We start from the raw sequence: 20,374 nt of genomic DNA, 5'->3' as shown, positions 1-20,374 counted from the left end.
CCCAGTCTATTCAAAGCCTCCCTCTTTAAACCCTCCAAAGAAGTTGCCTTTTCCTCTTACGACATCTTACGACATCTATCTTATGTCGTCAATGTCGTAAATTATCATCGACATCAATTTATGTCGTCAATGGTATAAATTTATTTAACTTATGAATTTTTAATTCATCAAGTCCTTTTTAACAAAAAAATTTTTCTTCAGGAATAAATCAATTTTTATTCAAGCTATTTTGTGGCACTTGAATACACAGTCTATTCTCAAAAAAAAAAAAAAAAAAAAAATGCAGACATTTTTTTCCTAACAAAGGATCAGTACGTTAGAATCGAAAGCAATATTGCCTCTTGTTCAACTTTCTTATTCATCTTGTCAACCTCTTGTTCATCTTCAATTAAATAGATTTATTTAACTTCTGTATGGCTTAATCATCAAGTTATTTTTGCAAGGTAAAAATCTCGCATTGTATTGTTTATCAAGTTTCATTAAAGGTTCCAACACGTAAGCCTATGGCAGATGTATTTAATCCTAATATTTTCTTTCATGCTTGCGTTCTAACGAAAATTATCTGAAGTTATTAGAAAGTAAATGAAGATGTCGTACCAAACTGACGAAGCGGAAACAAAGATGCCATTAGGAATGCAGAAGCCATGATTTTCTATCTTAATAGCTAATATACGGTTAAGCAGATATATCAAACTGGTAGAAGCGATAAGGAGAACTTTGATGCACAGTCTTAATATCCAAATGACAAGCCAATTAATGTTGACAGTTTATAGTCTGTTTTGAGCTAAATCACAAATCGTGGAGAGTACAAGTTGTGGGTGTCACCACTTGCGTTTAGACAAAGCACACATAACTCCTGACTTCAAAAAGACTCAAATTAGGCAAACAAAACTTGTGGGTCTTGTGTTCCGGGAGAGCAAATGAGGATTTTTTTTGGGGGGGGGGGGGGTCCAAGAAAAGATTTCTCTGCAATAGCCTGATAGATAAAGATGCACTTAAGAGGGGGATTCGAGCCAGTATTACTCGCCCTCCTTGAAGTGAAACAAATAATTCTTGGGGTTGCAGCAAATAATGTCTATATACAAGAAGATGCACTTAAGAAGGGGCTTGAAGCTGTCAATATCCGCACCCACTCTCCTTGAAGTGGTTGCTTTCCTTTTTCTCCTTGATCTATATAATCATGTCTATAAGTAATCTACAAACATCTTTTAATTCATTCTAAAGATGCTTCAAAATCAGGTCAAAATAAAAGGGAGACAAATCTGTTAAAAGGCTTCAAAATTTTTCAGTAATGAAACCTTTTTCGCTTTCTAACTTACTTCCATAAGAAAATTACTGGTACTAGTGTAAAAAAGAAAAAGAAAACTGACCTACGCTTTCTAACCTTTGATGATTCTGCTAACCTAAATTTTTCTATGCTTGTCTTTTCAAGCTCTTTACACTAGACAAGGATAAATACAGTAGAATTCTGTTACTTGCCGGCTGACCAGTTGGAAGTAAACCAGCCTACTTAGTCTGATAAGATTTCACCCACTTAGCCTAGGTTATGCAGAAAGGACTTGGACGTAAAATAATGCTTTAATCAGTTTAAGCCTGTTTGTGATGAGTGTGTGAGCTAATGTGCAAAATTACGATTTCTAGATGCCGCCTTTCACATGTGTAGTGAAAAATTTAAGGAGATGTGAAATATGAATCCTCTTATTTCAACAACGTGAGAATTTTGATGACTGTAATGAATAAATATAAAAATTATTTCGATGAACCTTTACTAAAATTAACAACACTATGTATAAAGCACTCGATGCATCTAATTGGTTCCCCAAGTATACTAGAAGCCTTCAACCCATTCAGGGGTTTGACAGTCCTTACGATATTTAACTCTCCGAAAAAGGGGCGTAATCTGTTAGGGAGCAGAGGGCATGTGCCCCTCCTAGACCTTGGTTTGTATCCCCAAGGCCGCAGTTCACCCCCCCCCCCACCCCCACAGCTGAAATTTAGTTTCTTCAAGAATCTTGTCAAAACTAAGGTAAGCCTACATAATTCAAGCATCCAAAGAAACAGGTCAGTTTTCTTTAGTATATCTTTCCCTTTACGGTACTATATGGTTCATTTTCGAGTTTTCACTGTCATTTTCACTTGAATTGGGAAAATTGGCTCCAACTTTGCCCCCCCCCCCAGGATTTCGACAAAATAACGCCACTAGTCCAAAAAGGCGTTGAAGAGGTTATCATTGAAGTTAGTACTGCTGGCATACAATTCAAGGGGATCGTATAAAAGTAAGAAAATGTTGCCAAAAATAAACCGCACCTAAGGCAAGGGGAGTGCCCTTGGATTCCCTGCTGGGTTTCATTTCAAATAAAATATAATGTATATTTGATATAATATCAATGGGTTTTATATAATAGCAATAAAAGGTGCAAAAAACGGATTAATTATATCTATACCTGATTCTCTTGAACGAGAAGAAAAAACCGATGAAAGGATCAAATTACGAGGAAACTAGAGCGGAAACAGACTCTTGAATATTGCCTTGCGTAAATCAATATTTGGGAGAAATCAGAAAGCTTCATAGTTAGTCTTTATTACGATCGATCGAAACTCAATAGGACGGGATTTAGGCATTGAATTCGCCTTAAGGATGATGAAATGCATCTTCAGTCTCGATGCTTCAGTAAACTTCACAGACTAAGATTTATTTATTTTTTGACAATATTTACCTAGGATACATCGATCACATTCTAAATTAAACTTCGATCATGGAATTGAAGGTTCAAAAATAAAGACTTCAAGCCTGAATAGAAGATATATTTACCATCTTCTATCAATTGGGGTGAAAATACTGTTTTCTGAAAAAAAGTATGATGAAATTTTTCATGTTTTATTGTATCATCTTCACCCACCTCTAATTTCAGCAGCAAAAGCAAAAAGGCTTTGACGAACTTCTTTGACGAAAAAGCAACAGGCTTTGACGAACTTCTGGGCTCTTTTGGAGACTACAGCTAATGATTTGAACAAAACCCGGCTGGTAAAATACATTAAATAACCTTTTGTGGGAAGTAGAAAAACAAAAATATGTTACAAATTAGATCGCTATAACTAGTAACCAGTTGCGGGTGAAGAAAAAGGGAGGAAGGTTTCACATTTGAGATACGTCAACAACGATTTTTGTATCGAATTTTCTATTTCTTAACTATTTATCTGACTGACAATAAAAAGAAATATCACATTTTTTTTCCAGAAACTGCTATATATCTGAAGAACCAAATTATAAAGGGAGAAAATGGGCTGAACTAATCGATAAAACTTTTCGATAGAACTTAAAAGAACGGTCAGCCGGAATGAGGTACCAGTTGTATATATCTAGCAAACTTTATGTTAAGCTCAAGGTCAATAGTAACCGAAACTCTAAAAGACAGAATTTTTATAACAATAGTCACATCAAAGGAATTGTATTTTGATGCTGATTTTATATATGTAAGTTTCGTTAAGTTTAGGCTTACCAATCAAAAGTTACGGGCCTGAGAAAATTTGCCTCATTTTAGAAAATAGGGGGAAAAACTCCTTAAAAGTCATAGAATCTTAACAAAAATCACACCATCAGATTCAGCGTATCAGAGACCTACAATAGAAGTTTCAAGCATCTATCTAAAAAAATGTGGGATTTTGCATTTTTTGCCACAAGACAGATCACGGATGCGTGTTTATTTGTTCTTTTTTGTTTGTTTTTTTTCCCATGAGTGATCGTATCAACCCATTGGTCCTAGAATGTCGTGTGACCGCCCATTCTAACGGAGCTTAAAAGTTCTAGTGCCCTTTTTAAGTGACCGAAAAAATTGGAGGGCACTTAGGCCCTATCCCACGCTCATTTTTTCCCAAAGTCACCGGATCAAAATTCTGAGATAGCCATTTTATTCAGAATTAAATAAAAAAAACAAGTTTTTTTAACTGAAAGTAAGGAGCGACATTAAAACTTAAAACGCACAGAAATTACTTCGTATATGAAAGAGGCTGCTTCCTCATCAACGCCCCGCTCTTTACGCTAAAGTTTGACTCTTTCTCTCAATTCTTCTTTTTAAAACAGTAAAAAACTTTAGCGTAAAGAGCGGGGCGTTGATGAGGAAGCAGCCTCTTTCATATACGAAGTAATTTCTGTGCGTTTTAAGTTTTAATGTCGCTCCTTACTTTCAGTTAAAAAAACTTGTTTTTTTTATTTAATTTCTGAACGTTTTTGAATCAATGCATGTTTTGATTTTGGCTCTCCGCAGAGAAATAATCAAAACGAAATTTGCATATTATTTTTTTTGGCTCAATGGCTTTCTCATAATTTTGATCGAATGATTTTGAGAAAAAAAGAGCGGGGGCGAAGCCTAGTTGCCCCCCGATTTTTTGGTTCATTAAAAAGGCAACTAGAACTTTTAATTTTTTACGAATCTTTTTATTGGTAAAAGATTTACGTAACTTATAAATTAGCTTTGTTTCGAATTTTGTGCGAATAACTTTTCTCAGGTTTCTCCAGTCTAGACAACGTATATATTTGGAGTTTCCATAAAAATCCCAGCTCTTATTTTCAAAATTTTTGCATCGCTGTTTACCACACGTTCACTGACATGACCACCATAGTTTATCTAGAGTAGAGTTATTTACAAAATAAGGTACGGCCACACGTCCCTATAAGAACTTTTGTATTCTCATGTTTTTATTACATATATGAGGGGATTCGCCCCATCGTCAGTACCTCGCTCTTTACACTAAAGCTTAAATTTTATCCCAATTCATTAAGAATGACCCCCTGAATCACAAAAGCCGTAGAATAAGTAGTTGAAATTACTGAAAATACTTTAGCGTAAAGAGCGAGGTATTAGAAGGAGGTGAGCCCCTCATATGGGTAATAATTTCTGTTTGTTTTAAGTTTTATTGCTGTTCCTTACTTCCAGCTGAACAAGCTTTTTCACTTTTATTTTTTAATTGTTTTTTTTTTAAATAATGCTAGTAAATCCTGCTCTCCCTTCATGGAAATTTTCTTCTCCCATTACAAATTCTCGAAGGAAAGTTCCCCCAGCATATCCCCCTCTTCTCAAACCCTCCCCCAAACCAAAAAAATCCTCCTGAAAACGCCTGTATACTTCCCAATAACCATTACTATATGTAAGCACAGGTCAAAGTTTGTAACTTGTTGCCCCTCCCACGGGGACTGTGGGGGAGTAAGTCGTCCCCAAAGACATAGTTATAAGGTTTTTCGACTACGCTGAATAAAATGGCTATCTCAGAATTTTGATCCGTTGACTTTGGGAAAATAATTAGCGTGGGAGGGGGCCTAGGTGCCCTCCAATTTTTTTGGTCACTTAAAAAGGGCACTAGAACTTTTCATTTCCATTAGAATGAGCCCTCTTGCAACATTCTAGGACAACTGGGTCGATACGATCACCCCTGGGAAAAAGAAAAAAAAAACAACAAAAAAACAAAAAAACAAATAAACACGCATCCGTGATCTGCCTTCTGGCAAAAAATGCAAAATTCCACATTTTTGTAGATAGGAGCTCGAAACTTCTACAGTAGGGTTCTCTGATACGCTGAATCTGATGGTGTGATTTTCGTTAAGATTCTATGACTTTTAGGGGGCGTTTCCCCCTATTTTCTAAAATAACGCAAATTTTCTCAGGCTCCTAACTTTTGATGGGTAAGACTAAACTTGATGAAACTTATATATTTAAAACCAGCATTAAAATGCGATTCTTTTGATGTAGCTATTGGTATCAAAATTCCATTTTTTAGAGTTTTGGTTACTATTGAGCCGGGTCGCTCCTTACTACAGTTCGTTACCACGAACTGTTTGATAGCCCAAAAACCTAATAACTGTGTCTTTGCGGACGACTTACTCCTCCACAGTCCCCGTGGGAGGGGCTGCAAGTTACAAGCTTTGACCAGTGTTTACACATAGTAATGGTTATTGGGAAGTGTACAGACGCTTTCAGGAGGATTTTTTTGGTTGGGGGAGGGGTTGAGGGGAGGGGGCTATGAATCTTTCCATGGAGAAATCTATCATGGGGTAAGAAAATTTTCATGAAGGGGGCGCAGGATTGTTTAGCATTTTTTTAAAGAAAAATGAAAAAAATATGAAAAAGTTTTTTCAACTGAAAGCAAGGAGCAGCATTAAAGCTTAAATCGATCAAAAATTATTACGTATATGAGGAGATCACATTCTCCTAATACCCCGCTCTTTATGCTAAAGTAACTTTATAAATTTCAACTATTTATTCTACGACCTTAGTGATTCAGGGGTCATTGTTAAGGAATTGGGACCACATTTAAGCTTTAGTGTAAAGAGCGAGGTATTGGCGACGTGGTGAACCCGCTCATATACGTAATAAAAATATACGAATATAGAAGTTTGTTACGTAAGCTAATTCGTAAGTTACATATATTTTTACTAATAAAAACGTCCGTACAAAACTAAGAGTTCTAGTTGCTTTTTTAAATAACTAAAAAATTGGAGGGTAACTATGCCTTTTCCCCCGCTCCTTTTTTCTCAAAATCATCCGATCGAAACTATGAGAAAGCCATTTAGCCATAAAAATAAATTAATATGCAAATTTCGTTTTGATTATTCATATGCGAAGAGCGAAACTCAAAACATGCCTTAATTTAAAAACGTTCAAAAATTAAATAAGAAAACAAGTTTTTTAACTGATAGTAAGGAGCGATATTAAAACTTAAAACGAACAGAAATAACTCCGTATATAAAAGGTGCTGTCCCCTCCTCAACGCCCCGCTCTTTACGCTAAGGTTTTCCACTGCTTTAAAAAGTAGAGTTGAGAGAAAGAGTCAAACTTTAGCGTAAAGAGCGGGGCATTGAGGAAGGAACAGCCCCTTTTATATACGGAGTGATTTCTGTTCGTTTTAAGTTTTAATATCGCTCCTTACTATCAGTTAAAAAACTTGTTTTCTTATTCAGTTTCTGAACGTTTTTAAATTAAGGCATGTTTTACTTTTCACTGAATGGAACTGAATGGTATTCCGAGCCAAATTAAAATTTTCCTTTGACAATAGTATTTTCTTTCCTTAAAAATCCGGTGCATTAATTGAAGGGGGAAGGGGTCATGGGAGAAAATGACCCTTCTAGATATTATCTTTAGAAATTCCTTTTTTAACATTTTCATTGAATAACACCTCTTTTGATACTTTCAATGAAAAAAAAAAAAAAAACAGAAGAAAAACAACAAAATTGAACAGTTCCCCTAAATTAAAAAAAAATTAAATCCCCCAAACATTTTTAAGGGATTGATACATCTGTTGACAACAGTATTTAATTTGCTTTTGGATTTGTCGTCTATTATTTTTGGAAGTCTTCTCTTGACCAATAAAAATTTCGAGCTTAATCCACGGCGTAACATCTTTTTTACAGCCTTCTTGACAGCCTTTTAAACAGTTTTTTTTTTCCAATTAAGTAATGTTTCAGAGCAAAAAGAGAAAAGTTTGCTTCACGAAAGATTAAATGTAATAATTAAGAAATACTCAAATATGAAAAATTTGAAATGTTTAATTTTCTCCGTTTAATTCCAAGGATACAAAATATAATCTACATAATTCTGTTATGCACAGATATGCTACATAATGGTAAGTTTAGATATAATGGAAAAACAGGCTTAATGTCTATAAGAACAGCAATATTTTGCATTGGAAAAAAATCACGTTTACCTCTTGTTTCTAATTAGAAAATACCCCAGCAGACTGTTTTTAGGCCTATTCTTCCACTCATGTAAAGTGTTTTTTCTTGAAAAAACATTTCCAAAAAAAAATGTATATATATAGAAAATTTATCGTAAGCAATCTGACTGTAATGGTAACTATTTTGGAAAACAAATGAGCTTCTTCTATGGCATCCATTCTCCTAGTTTCAAATGTTCCATCTTTGCAGTATGAATCATCTGTGCATTGCTTTATCATAACCGTTCCAAGCCCCTTCACTTACCAATTTCATATGATTTTGACCAAGAGCCAATTAAATGGTAAACTCTATGTAAATATATTGGTCAGTATCGGTTCTTCCCGTTCATGATATGCCCTAATTGGTCGTCTGGTTTGACATCCCTTAGCCAATTTCACTTGAAAACGTAAATCGAGTCACAGTCTTATAAACATAGAGACTGTGCTTATGAGCTTACCAAATGGTTTAGAAATTGTAAGATTGAGAAATTGTAAAGTCTTAATCTTTTCAAAATGAGCTCTGTGTTTAGGCATTGGGGATTTTGTTTTTAGTTTGTTACCAATTTGCGTTCTATTTCTTTAACAAGAAAAGAGTATTTGTTTAGCAAGAAATGTTTTTTCTATTCCTATTTCTTTAGCAAGAAAACCCTGTAACCATCTCAGCAACAATACTGTGTCTGCTGTTTAAAGAAAGGTTCAGTAAAGAGTAGTGTGATCATCCAGTTCGTGACTAATGGAACGCAATCTATTAATTTGTCAACTCACTCAATTCCACTTTACTTACCTGCTGCTTATTTCCTCTACCATCTATACCCATGGATTAAATTGCAGATAGATAAGAAAGCCTGATTTGGCTGAACGACTTACATGTGTCTCATTTTTTTTCTGTGTGACAAGAAGAGAATACGCAGGGAAAGAAAGAGGGATTGACCCCCTCTACACTAACATCAAAAGATTAGGAGATGTTTTCGACGACCGACAATGTAGCCTTACAGTTAGCCTGTTTCTTCATTTTTTTGGAATTTTATTTACATTTTTTACATATTACATTTTTACATTTTTACATTTTTTACATATTTTACATTTTACTTTGTTTCAATCTTTATTTTTTCGGGCATCCGACTTCTTTACTTTTTTGTGTACGAAACAGCGGCAAGATTCTAATTCCCAATTTGCCCCAAATACAATTTGAGCTAAAGGGTAATCCAATTACAATAATATTAATAATAGAAAACCTACCGAAAATAGATATAAAGAGGTGACAAAGTATAATTTAAAACAGAATAAAACAGGAATAGGCTGGGTTAGCTAAATTGAAAAGAAAAAAAAAACTTACCCCTGGTAAAGTTCGCTTTTCATGAAAGGCATGTTGCGCTTCTAGTGCTGATTCGCGGTTGCAGTAAGTCAAAAATGCACAGCCTGAAGGAAAATTTATAATAAGAAAAAGTTTAAATAAAAATGTTCTGAAACTAATCAAAAATAAATAAATTACACTAAGAAATCAGAAGTTTAAGTTTTGGAAAATTTGAAGAATCTCATCGAAATAAGACAAATTACAATTCACACCTAAAACAGTTTCTTTAAATAATAAATTAAATGCAGGTGGTTTCAAAACAAATATTAACACTGATTTAAGGGGTTTAAAAAAATTTGAATTTAATTTTATCAAGCAGAAAATTTGTGTTACATCATAAAACAGATCATACTTTTATGGACCAATAACAAAATTAATAAAAATATATAACATAACAAAATTGATATCAAACAGTTCGTGGTAACGAACTGTAGTAAGGAGCGACCCGGCTCAATAGTAACCGACACTCTAAAAGACGGTATTTTGATACCAATAGTTACATCAAAAGAATTGCGTTTCAATGCTGACTTAGTTTCATCAAGTTTAGTCTTACCCATCAAAAGTTACGAGCCTGAGAAAATTTGCCGCATTTTAGAAAATAGGGGGAAACACCCCCTAAAAGTAGTACAATCTTAACAAAAATCACACCATCAGATTCAACGTACTAGAAAACCCTATTGTAGAAGTTTCAAGCTCCTATCTACAAAAATGGGGGATTTCGCTTTTTTTGTCAGAAGACAGATCACGGATGCGTGTTTATTTGTTTTTGTTTTTTTTTCCAGGGGTTAGGGTATCGACCCAGTGGTCCTAGAATGTTGCGAGAGGGCTCCTTCTAAAAGAAATTAAAAGTTCTAGTGCCCTTTTTCAGTGACCGAAAAAATTGGAGGGCACTTAGGCCCCCTCCCCCGCTTATTTTTTTCCCAAACTCACCGGATCAAAATTCTGAGACAGCCATTTTATTCACCATAGTCAAAAAAATCTAATAACTCTGTCATTGGAGACGACTTACTCCCCCACAGTCCCCGTGGGAGGGGCTGCAAGTTACAAACTTTGACCGTTGTTTACATACACTAATGGCTATTGGAAAGTGTACAGACGTTTTCAGGGGTATTTTTTGGTTTGAGGGTGGGGGTACGTGGGAGGATCTTAATTAATAAGGCAAATTTTCTCAGGCTCGTAACTTTTGATGGGTAACACTAAACTTGATGAAAATCAAGTTTTTGATTAAAATCAGCATTAAAATACGATTCTTTATGTAACTATTGGTATCACCAATCACATTATTTAGAGTTTTGGTTACTATTGAGCCGGGTCGCTCCTTATTACAGTTCGTTACCACGAACTGTTTGATAGCATGATGACGGTAAGATCAAGGCTAATAAAGTAGGCAATTCAGGTACCAACCAAAAGTACATCACTGGATTTGAATTTAGTTGCTTCGTATGGAGCAAAGAATACATACAAGACATAAATAGCACGGAGTGATCACAGAAGGTACTGTAATGACGGGCGAGTATTCGACGTGAGTAACGACCACGATTAGCGACGATTTTCCCGTACCTTATTTGAAGCTGTTGTTTTAATGTCAACGAGAGCTTTTAAGTTAATTTTTAAGTGCAAAATCTTAAATGGTTTCAAGGCTCCATCTACAAAAACATTAAATTTTGAGTATTTTCCGATAATTATGTGTCTATTTGTTTTATTTTCCCCCCAGGGGTGATCATATCGACCCAACGGTAATAGAAAATCACGAAAAGGCTCATTCAAACAAGAAATAAGGTTTTAGAGGCAGTTAATACTAGCAAATAGATTGCACCACAGGGAAGTGGTGTTTTCTGCAAATTCGTGGCACAAAACAACAATTTTACCCCAAAAAGATAAAAGGCTATCGGTTGAAAATTCGGAGACAGATAATCTATTTGATACTATCGAAAAATTACATAGTGAGCTACCCAGTTTCAGGAGCAGCAATGTCCGTTGTTAAAAATGCATGTAGTCTGTACAAAATAAACAGTTAATTGGGAACTTTATTTTAATGTTTCATTTGACTAAGTTGATTCGTTTTACGCTTGATAAAATTGTGTATAGTGATATATAATTCCGTTTCAGCTTATACAGAGCAGGTCTGGTGGATATTTATGGATCGGGGGGGGGGGCTATACCTTAACCCTAAGAAAGTTCATTTTTATATCCAATTTTCTGACTCTCCGTAAGCCTTTAGATAAATATAGAAGGAGCTCTGAGGGAGGGGGTATGGTAATTAATCTCTAATTTTTCTTCATTAATGAGAGTATTTTTTAACCAAGCCTTTAATATGGGTGAAACAGGGTGATAGTTCCCTTTTTATTACAGAAAATAATTTCCGTTTAACATTAAAGTTTATTTTCATACGTTTACAAGCAGAAATGGGAGAGAGGTGGGGTGATTATGAATCCCACAAAGAAATATCTTGAGAGGGGGACCAATTGCTACAAGGAGCTTTTTTTCTTGTTTTTCAGTGGTATTGATTTCATGGCCTTCATGCCAGTATCCCTAAAATATTTGTTCGAAAATATTGTTTCGAAGATTTCACCTTGAAAAACGATGAACTGATGAACTTGTTATTTTTGATATTTCAGACCCCCCCCCACCTTCCTGATATACATTCTGCTAGGTGCTCTTTTTCATGGGTGATTATCATTCTCTAAGTATTGCCATATGGATGTTAAACTTTAATGGAAAAAAAACACCGTTGAAAGAGAGGATAATTCCTATTTAACAGAGCTTTAGATCAAACACTTCCTAGAAACAAACTGTAAGTACAGAGTAGCCCTTGTCATTAGATCGAAGTTATGATTAAGAGATATGCTACAAGAAAATATATAATTTATACTGATTATAAATATGTTAAATACAATAATTTTGAAGTTGTTCATCAAAGACTATGGCAAATTCAAAGTTGTATTGTTTTAGGACTAGAAATTAAGACCCCCTGAAAAAGGGTGCGGTCTTGATGGAAATTATGGAATCAAATTCAATATGTATGAGAAACCTATATCCACTATGTAGAAGATATCAAGTTTATAACTTTTCAAGAGAAGGATGGTACCCATGTGACCATTCATAGTTCGTAGTGCTAGATTATAAAAAGATGGTTCCTTCGAATGAACATTTTTTATTTAGTGCCCTTTTTAGTAAGAAAAAATATCACACCATAGGAAATTGCAGTATTTTAGAGTTTGGCCCGTATTTTAGCGCATGTCCATTCATAGTTCGTATTGCTAGATTATTAGAAGAGGGTTCATTCGAATGAACATTTATTAATTAGTAGCCTTTTTAAGTAAGAAAAAATATCAAACCATAGGAAATTGCAGTATTTTAGCGTTTGGCCCGTAAAGCTCTAATTTTACCCAAATTATTATCATAAATTTTACCCCAAAATTATACTAATATGACCCTCAAGTCAAATTATTATCAAGCGAAAGTTCAGACAGCAATTGTAAGAAAATTTATGCTGTCTCCCAATCACAGAAGCCATACAGGCAACTAGTATATCATTCGTCCCTAAACGTAAGTGCAGTCCATGAAATAAACCGTTATTATAAAACGCTTATCCAATGAAATAAATGTTATGGGGTGTCGCAGTGAATAGATTAGATTGATTGCTAATGGATTGGCCATCAGTCATACAATAAATCATCATAATAAGCTATAAGAAAATTCACATAATAAATCATGGTTTTGAGTAATACAACTCACAACTATGTAAAGACCAACTCCCTTCTCAGCAAGAGACACAAACGGTAAGTACTACAGAAAAGTTTGTTATATTATGTCTTTCAAATATTCTTTTGCAGGAAATATTTTGGTATCATTTCCTCATGGAGTGCCAGGAGCTTGAAAGTCTTAGGGATGAAATTTGGGGGGACCATCAGTTGGTGCTGCTTTCTGATATCCTGAGGTCTTCGATGCCTGGAAACATATGCAAAATGGCACGATATGTGTAAAAGGCGGGAGAGGCTCAGTCGAGCCCGAGTGAATGAAAATAAGTATTGTTTTATATTGAGTGTGTGTTCTGTGCAGTGTTGTATTATTAAATCATGTTGTGTATGGCCGTAGGGCTCAAATAAAATTTCTTTCTTTCTTTCTTTCTATTCGAGGGAACAGTTTTTTTTTATTATTGTTATTATTTGGAAAGAAACATATTAAGGAAAATGGACGCATTCATTGAAGTAGCCGTTGATACACCCATACAAACTTTTCCCTAGTAGATTGAAAAACCTTTCATCAGTTTTACACGTTCTCAGAATTGCTTTGTTTTTGTGTCTTTTGGAAATCTTTCCCAAGAATTTGTGGACTAAAGCCTATAAAAAGGATATATTGGCAATAAGTCTGTTGCAGGACTTCTACACAGGGGAATTGGAACGTTCAAGCATCGAATTCCTACTTTTCTCTAGCTAATTTTCCTGTTGTTGTTCGCCTCGGCCATCTATACAGAAACTCGGTGCTCTAACCGCGGTGAATAGTCGAGTTGATTGGAAACTTAACAAACCAGGGCTATTTGAGGGCTACCACAATCATTGCTATGAATGAGTACAATGTCAAAGTCTAAACGTGCAATTTAATATTTCTATGTAATTTAATGTAAAATAATTTAACTTAATATGAATTTAATTTAACATGAATGTTTTAATATTAAATTTGGAATTTAATTATTTTTTTTTATAGCTAGCTGTCAAAATTTCAAGACTAACGGTAGATTATCAAGTGATTCATTCGTTACAAATCTAGTTAAAATATGTTTTAACTGGCTCGAAAATTAAGAGATCATAGTTATAATTTATTTAGCTTATATTCAACAAAATATTATATAGTAAAATAACATATATAATATGCAATTCATGGTAGTATATATAAAACATAAAAAATAATTTAATTTAAATAAAATGACTGTTTTAGTTTTTTGTATGCAACTTAAATCAGCTTAAGTTTAAGCTATTTACACATTGTAACATTGAAAAAAATTTTACTTGTTCACTTAAAGGAGCCCTAAATGGTAAAATTATCAGGTTATCGTTATTGTCGAAAAAATTGGAATGTAAACATAGTGTATGCAAAATTTATGAATACCAATATGTAATTCCAAAAATGTAAATATTCTAGAAACAGTGAAAAGCTATGGCATATTTTAGTACCCTACGGAATTTTCAGTTATAAAAACATGTTAGGGTGTATTGAAAATACTAAAATTGATAAAATATTGAATCTTGACTTCCAGGGTTTTCTTGGTAATGATTTAACTTATTTGTCAAAATTAAAAACAAAGGGCGTGGCTTACACAACATTTTCTAAGATTTTTGGGAATTTCAGAAATGATAATAACTTGTAATGAATTTTAACTTACACTATTTTCGTAGGCTCAAGAAATAGGTTCAAGAAATACATTTGTTTTTTTTAGTTTATTCTTGTTTTTCGGTCCCTTAAACTGAATAATTTTCATTTTCGCTTAATAATATGAGATATTTTTTAATAAAAATTGCCCCCAAATAGCGCACGTTAATTATTGGCAATTTTTTGATAAAAAATGCAATAGATAGCTCATCTTTTCAGGATCATTTTGTAGGTGTTTAGGATAATAATGATATTTTTATGGCATTTTTCCTAAATTATAGAAGAAGTAAAGGAAGCAAAACTAGGAATTATTTCCCGCACTTTTCACCAAAGTATTTAATTGTGGAATTTTCTTCAATACTACTAATCTTGCTTACCAAGATGAGCTAATAAAAAAAAAAGGTCCACAAATGATCCGCGTTAATTATTAACACTTTTTTTTCAACAGAAAAACAGAAAAGATACCTCATCTTTTCTGGATCATTTTGTAAGATAGTTAGCATAGTTATGTGGAATTTTTTCGCAAATTATAGAGGAAGTAAAAGAATTAAGAGTAGAAAACATTTCCCACACTTTTATCTGAAGTAGTGTTTTTTTTTCAATACTTCTTACATTCAAATAGTTCACGGTAACAAACTGTAAGTAAAGAGCAATTCGGCTCAATAGTAACCGAAACGCTAAAAAAAAAATTGATATTAATAGATACACCAAAATAATCATGATGATTATTTTGAGGATTCCGAATATATAAGATTCATCAAATTTAGTGCTACCCATCAAAAGTTAAGAGCCTGAGAAAATTTGCCTGTTTTTGAATTAGGAGGAAACGCCCTCTATAATTCAAGGAATCTTGATGAAAATCACAGCATCAAATTCAGCGTATCAAAGAATCCTGCTGTAAAAGTTCCAAGCTCCTATATACAAAAATTTGGAATTTTGATATTTATGCCAGAAGACAGATCATGCATGCGTGTTTATTTTTTTATTTGTTTTCTTTTTCTCCCAGGGTTGATTGTTTTCAAGTAATTATCATAGAAGATTGAGAGAGGGCACATTCGAATGAAAACTAAAAGTTTTAGTGCCCTTTTTAAGTGACAAAAACTATTGGAGGGCAATTGCCCCCCCCTCCTGCGTTCATTTATCTCCAAAGTTATCTGAAAAAATTTTGAGATAGCCATTTTCTTCAGCACAGTTGAAAGATTAAATAACTATGCTTTTAGGGTTAAAATTACCCTCCAAAGTCCGTGGAGAGAGGCCTGTAAGTTATAACATTTGCCCATTGTTTACGTTTGCTACTATTACTAACTAGCCTACAAACAACTCACCGCAGCACCAAGCCGCCTGAGGCCAACACAGCCAAGCACGCTCTTCCTCCATCCGAATCTATTCAGAGCCTCCGTTTTTACACCCACCCAGGAAGTTTCCATTTCCTTTCAATCTTTCTTTATGACGTCCTCCCACCACAAACGAGGAAGACCTGCTTTGCGTTTATCCCTTGACGGTTGTCCGAATAGTACAATCTTCGGCAATCTGTCATCCTTCATCCGCAAAACGTGCCCTAGCCGTCTCAACCTTTCATTCATTATAGCCCTAGAAAGCGGGATTGAACCACATTTTTCATACAGCCGACTGTTTGAAATACGGTCAGTCAGCCGGGTAACCAGAATAATCCGTAGACAATATCTCTGGAAAACTTCTAGAAAATCTTCATCCGCTTTTCGGAGTGCCATGCTTCAGAGCCATATTTGACCATTGTTATCACTGTAGCTTCTAATATTCTAACCTTGGTTCGTAGACTTATCTTCCTATTCTTTCAAACTTTTTTTTAACTGTGAAAAAAAAACCTGAGCCTTAGCTATTCTACTTTTAACATCCTCACTGCTCCCGCCATCTTTACTAATAATACTACCAAGGCAAGTGAAGCTGCCCACCTGATCAATCATTTCGTTACCCAACGTCACCTTTCCATCTTCACTAATTCCTAACCTTAGTCTCTTTAACGTCAATTTTCAAACCTGTTCTAGCACCCTGAACTCGCAAAACATCTAAAAGTTCATTCATTTTGATCACACTTCCATCTAGGATGCTTAAATCATCAGCTTAATCTAAGTCCAGAAGAGTTTTTCCTCCCCATTTGATTCCGTGGTCTCCCATTGCCATTCCTGTGCTCAGTTTTTTTAGCTGAAAGTAACGAGCGACTTTAAAACTAAAAACAAGTAGAAATCCTCAACACCCCGCTTTTTACGCTAAAGTTTGACTCTTTCTCTCAACTCTACTTTTTAAAACAGTAGAAACTTTAGCGTAAAGAGCAGGGCGTTGAAGAGGGAACAGCACCGTTCATATACGGGGTAATTTCTGCTCTTATTAAGTTTTAATGTCGCTCCTTACTTTCAGTTAAAAAAACTTGTTTTTTTTAAGTTTAATTTCTGAACGTTTTTTAGTTAATCCATGTTTTGATTTCATCTCTCTGCAGATGAATAATTAAAGCAAAATTTGCATATTTATTTATTTGGCTAAATGGCTTTCCCATAGCTTTGATCGAATGATTTTGAGAAAAAAAGAGGGGGAGGATGCCCAGTTGCCCTCCAATTTTCTGGGTACTCTAATAGGCAACTAGAACTTTTAATTTCTTACAAGCGTTTTCATTAGTAAATACGTAACTTACGAATTAGCTTACGTAACAAAATTCTATATTCCTATGTTTTTATAACGTATATGAGAGGGTTTGCCCACTCGTCAATACCTCCTCTTTACACCAAAGCTAAAAATTTTCCCCCTGAATCACAAAGGCTGTAGAATAAAAAGTTGAAATTACTAAAAATACTTTAGCGTAAAGAGTGAGGTATTAGGAGGAGGTGAGCCCCTTATATGCGTAATATTTTCTGTTCGTTTTAAGTTTTAATGCTACTTCTTACTTTCAGTTGAAAAAAAACTTTTTCATATTTATTTTTTCATTTTTTTTTAATAATGCTAGAAAGTGCTGCGCCCCCTTCATGGAAATCTTCTTCCCCCATGACAAATTCCTCCATGGAAAGTTTCCCCCACGTAGCCCCTCTTCCCAACCCCTCCTCTCGACCAAAAAATCCACCTGAAAACGCATGTACACTTCCCAATAACCATTACTAATTGCAAACACTGGTCAAAGTTTGTAACTTGTAGCCCCTCCCACGGGGACTGTGGGGGAGTAAGTCGTCCCCAAAGAAGTAGTAATAAGATTTTTCGACTATGTTGAATAAAATGGCTATCTCAAAATTTTGATCCGACGACTTTGGGAAAAACATGAGCGTGGGAGGGGGCCTATGTGCCCTCCAATTTTTTGGTCACTTAAAAAGGGCACTAGAACTTTTCATTTCCGTTCGAATTAGCCATCTCACAAAATTCTAGGATCACTGGGTCGATACGATCACCCCTAGGAAAAAGAAAAAAAAACAAAAAAAAACAAATAAACACGCATCCGTGATTTGTCTTCTGGCAAAAAAATCGAAATTCCACATTTTTGTAGATAGGAGCTTGGAACTTGTACAGTATGGTTCTCTGACACGCTGAAACTGATGATGTGATTTTCGTTAAGATTCTATGACTTTTTGGGGGTGTTTCCCCCTATTTTCTAAAATAGGGCAAATTTTCTCAGGCTCGTAACTTTTGATGGGTAGGACTAAACTTGATGAAACTTATATATTTAAAGTCAGCATTAAAATGCAATCCTTTTGATGTAACTATTGGTATCAAAATTCGGATTTTTAGAGTTTTGGTTACTATTAAGATGGGTCGCTCCTTACTTCAGTTCGTTACCACGAACTGTTTGACACTAATCACTTCAATGTATTTGTCTGGTATACCATACAAGGGTATGACATTTGCTTAAGCTCTCCTATAAACAGAATCGAACGCTTGCTCATAATCTATAAAACTGAGGACCAAAGGTGTTTGACAACTCAGGCACATCTCAACAATTAACTGAAGAATGATAATTTGGTCGACATATCCTCTACCTTTTCTAAAACCGCCCTTTTCTTCTCTTAAAACTTTAACTACAGCATCTCTCAGTCTAAAAAGCATCACATTACTAAGTAATTTCCTACTTGCAGAGACCAGACTAATGCCTCGTAAATTACTACACTCACTCTTATCATCTTTCTTATACAGTGGTTTAATTAAAGTTTTCCCAAAATCGTTAGGTACTTCCCCTCTTTCAAAATCATATTCATAATCTTCAGTAACTTATTTCTAGCCTCAGAGCCACCATTTTTAAGACACTCGTTTACCACACTATTAGCACCTTGAGCCTTGTTATTTATTTATTAATAATTTATTAAAATGCCAGTACAATATTTTACTATTATGCCGTCTGACTGCATCTTCCAAATCCTCGTTAATTTTATCCATGGCCTCCACGTCACACCTCCTTCTTCATATTTTAATGCTTTCGCAACTTTCTTTTCATTCCTTTTGTTTTCATATGATCTATCACTCAGATAATGCTTGTACAAGCCCCTTCTCCTCTCTATTGAGTATAAAGCTTTTCCACTAATATTCCTAGCTGCAGTCGTAACTTAGTTACCTAAGACACCAAAACAACTTCACAAATCTTTTTTCTAAAACTATTCCAAGCATCTTCCATATTGTCAAATTTTAAACTCTCAAGTTTAGTATTCAACCGTTCCTGGAAAGTTTCTCTCAAATTCTCATCCTAGACTCTACCAACATCATAACTTCCCGGGAGGTAGTTACCCTTACGAAATTTCAGTTTTAAATTAACCCTAGACACTACTAGATGATAATCTTTTCTTTTAACATCTACAACAGCACTCCTATATACCCTAGTATCTTGAATTGATCCTGCCAGTCTTCGGTTTGCCATAACATTATCAATAAGGTTCCCTTAGTCTTCATGCGTCCTACTCCCTTTCTGTGTACCCCAGCCTTCCTGCCTGAGTAAAAAAAAATGATTTATCACCCTACTTCATGCTTCCTACCTTTGGGATATGAGTTTCTGAAACTCCTAAGAAGTCCAGTTCGAATCGTCTGAATTCGTCATTCAAAATGTCGATACGATAGTCATTTTTTAACGTCGTAACATTCCAAGTTCCAATTTTCATGTTCTTTAAATCATTGAAAATATTTTGGCCTTATGAAAAGCAGTGATCCCGGATACCAGTGTAGGACGGGGATCACATTCATTCTGAAGTCTACACCAAAGCACTTAAGCCGGCTTAGAACCAGATAGAAAGAAGTCCCTGGGACCTCCAGTATGAATGGAGACTTTGTTCAATCCTGAGCCCATCTTGGTAACAACATGGTTTCAACGTCTTTCAACGAGAGTCGAAATCCAGAACAGACAGTCTCAAGCCTATTACCTCCGTATATATTCGAGCCTACAAATATTATGCTACTATGTGGATTTATGTATTGTATTTGTTTACGCATAGTATTTTTTATTAGAAAGTGTAAAGACTTTTTTCAAGGGGGAGGGAGGAATTTTCGCTTGAGGTAGATATAAACTGAGAGAATGTTCCTTGGGGAGGGAATTTTTTTTGGGGGGTGGATTTTTAGGGAAAATTTTACGCTGGGGGGAGGGATTTAATAGAATGATTATGCAAAATTCTTTTTAATTGTCTGACATTCTCTTTGCCAACTCAATTATGCATGTGGAGATGTTTGGGAGGAAATAACCGAGGGCTATTTTCCGCGTATCGAGAAACCGATTAGAAATTAAAGTTTTTTTCAAATTAAAGTATGTTAAGATAATTTCTCAGGTTTACAAAAATAAGTTTTCTAACTGAAAGTAAGGAGCAATATTAAAACTTAAAACGAACAGGAATTATTCCGTATATGAAAGGGGATGTCCCCTCCTAAATACCACCCTCTTTACGCAAAAGGTTTTACTGTTTTAAAAAGTAAAGTTGTGACAAAAAGACAAGCCTTAGCGTAAAGAGCGAGGCGTTG

The 20,374-nt window shown here is 34.8% G+C and overlaps 1 protein-coding gene across 4 annotated transcripts in view; it reads right to left on the bottom strand.

Moving 5' to 3' along the window:
• The window catches only part of LOC136030948 (CUGBP Elav-like family member 3-A), a 240,021-nt gene that overhangs the window by 143,800 nt on the left and 75,847 nt on the right, over positions 1-20,374 (bottom strand). For all 4 annotated transcript variants that reach the window (XM_065710072.1, XM_065710073.1, XM_065710075.1 and 1 more), the window contains one exon: positions 9,041-9,123. In XM_065710072.1, coding sequence (XP_065566144.1) covers positions 9,041-9,123 — 83 coding nt within the window. The remainder of the gene's footprint in view (positions 1-9,040; positions 9,124-20,374) is intronic.

This window comes from Artemia franciscana, chromosome 9, assembly GCF_032884065.1.
Source record: "Artemia franciscana chromosome 9, ASM3288406v1, whole genome shotgun sequence".
NCBI classification, from domain to species: domain Eukaryota; kingdom Metazoa; phylum Arthropoda; class Branchiopoda; order Anostraca; family Artemiidae; genus Artemia; species Artemia franciscana.
Note: the sequence above shows the minus strand (reverse complement) of the source record. Positions and strands in the feature narration are given on the sequence as shown.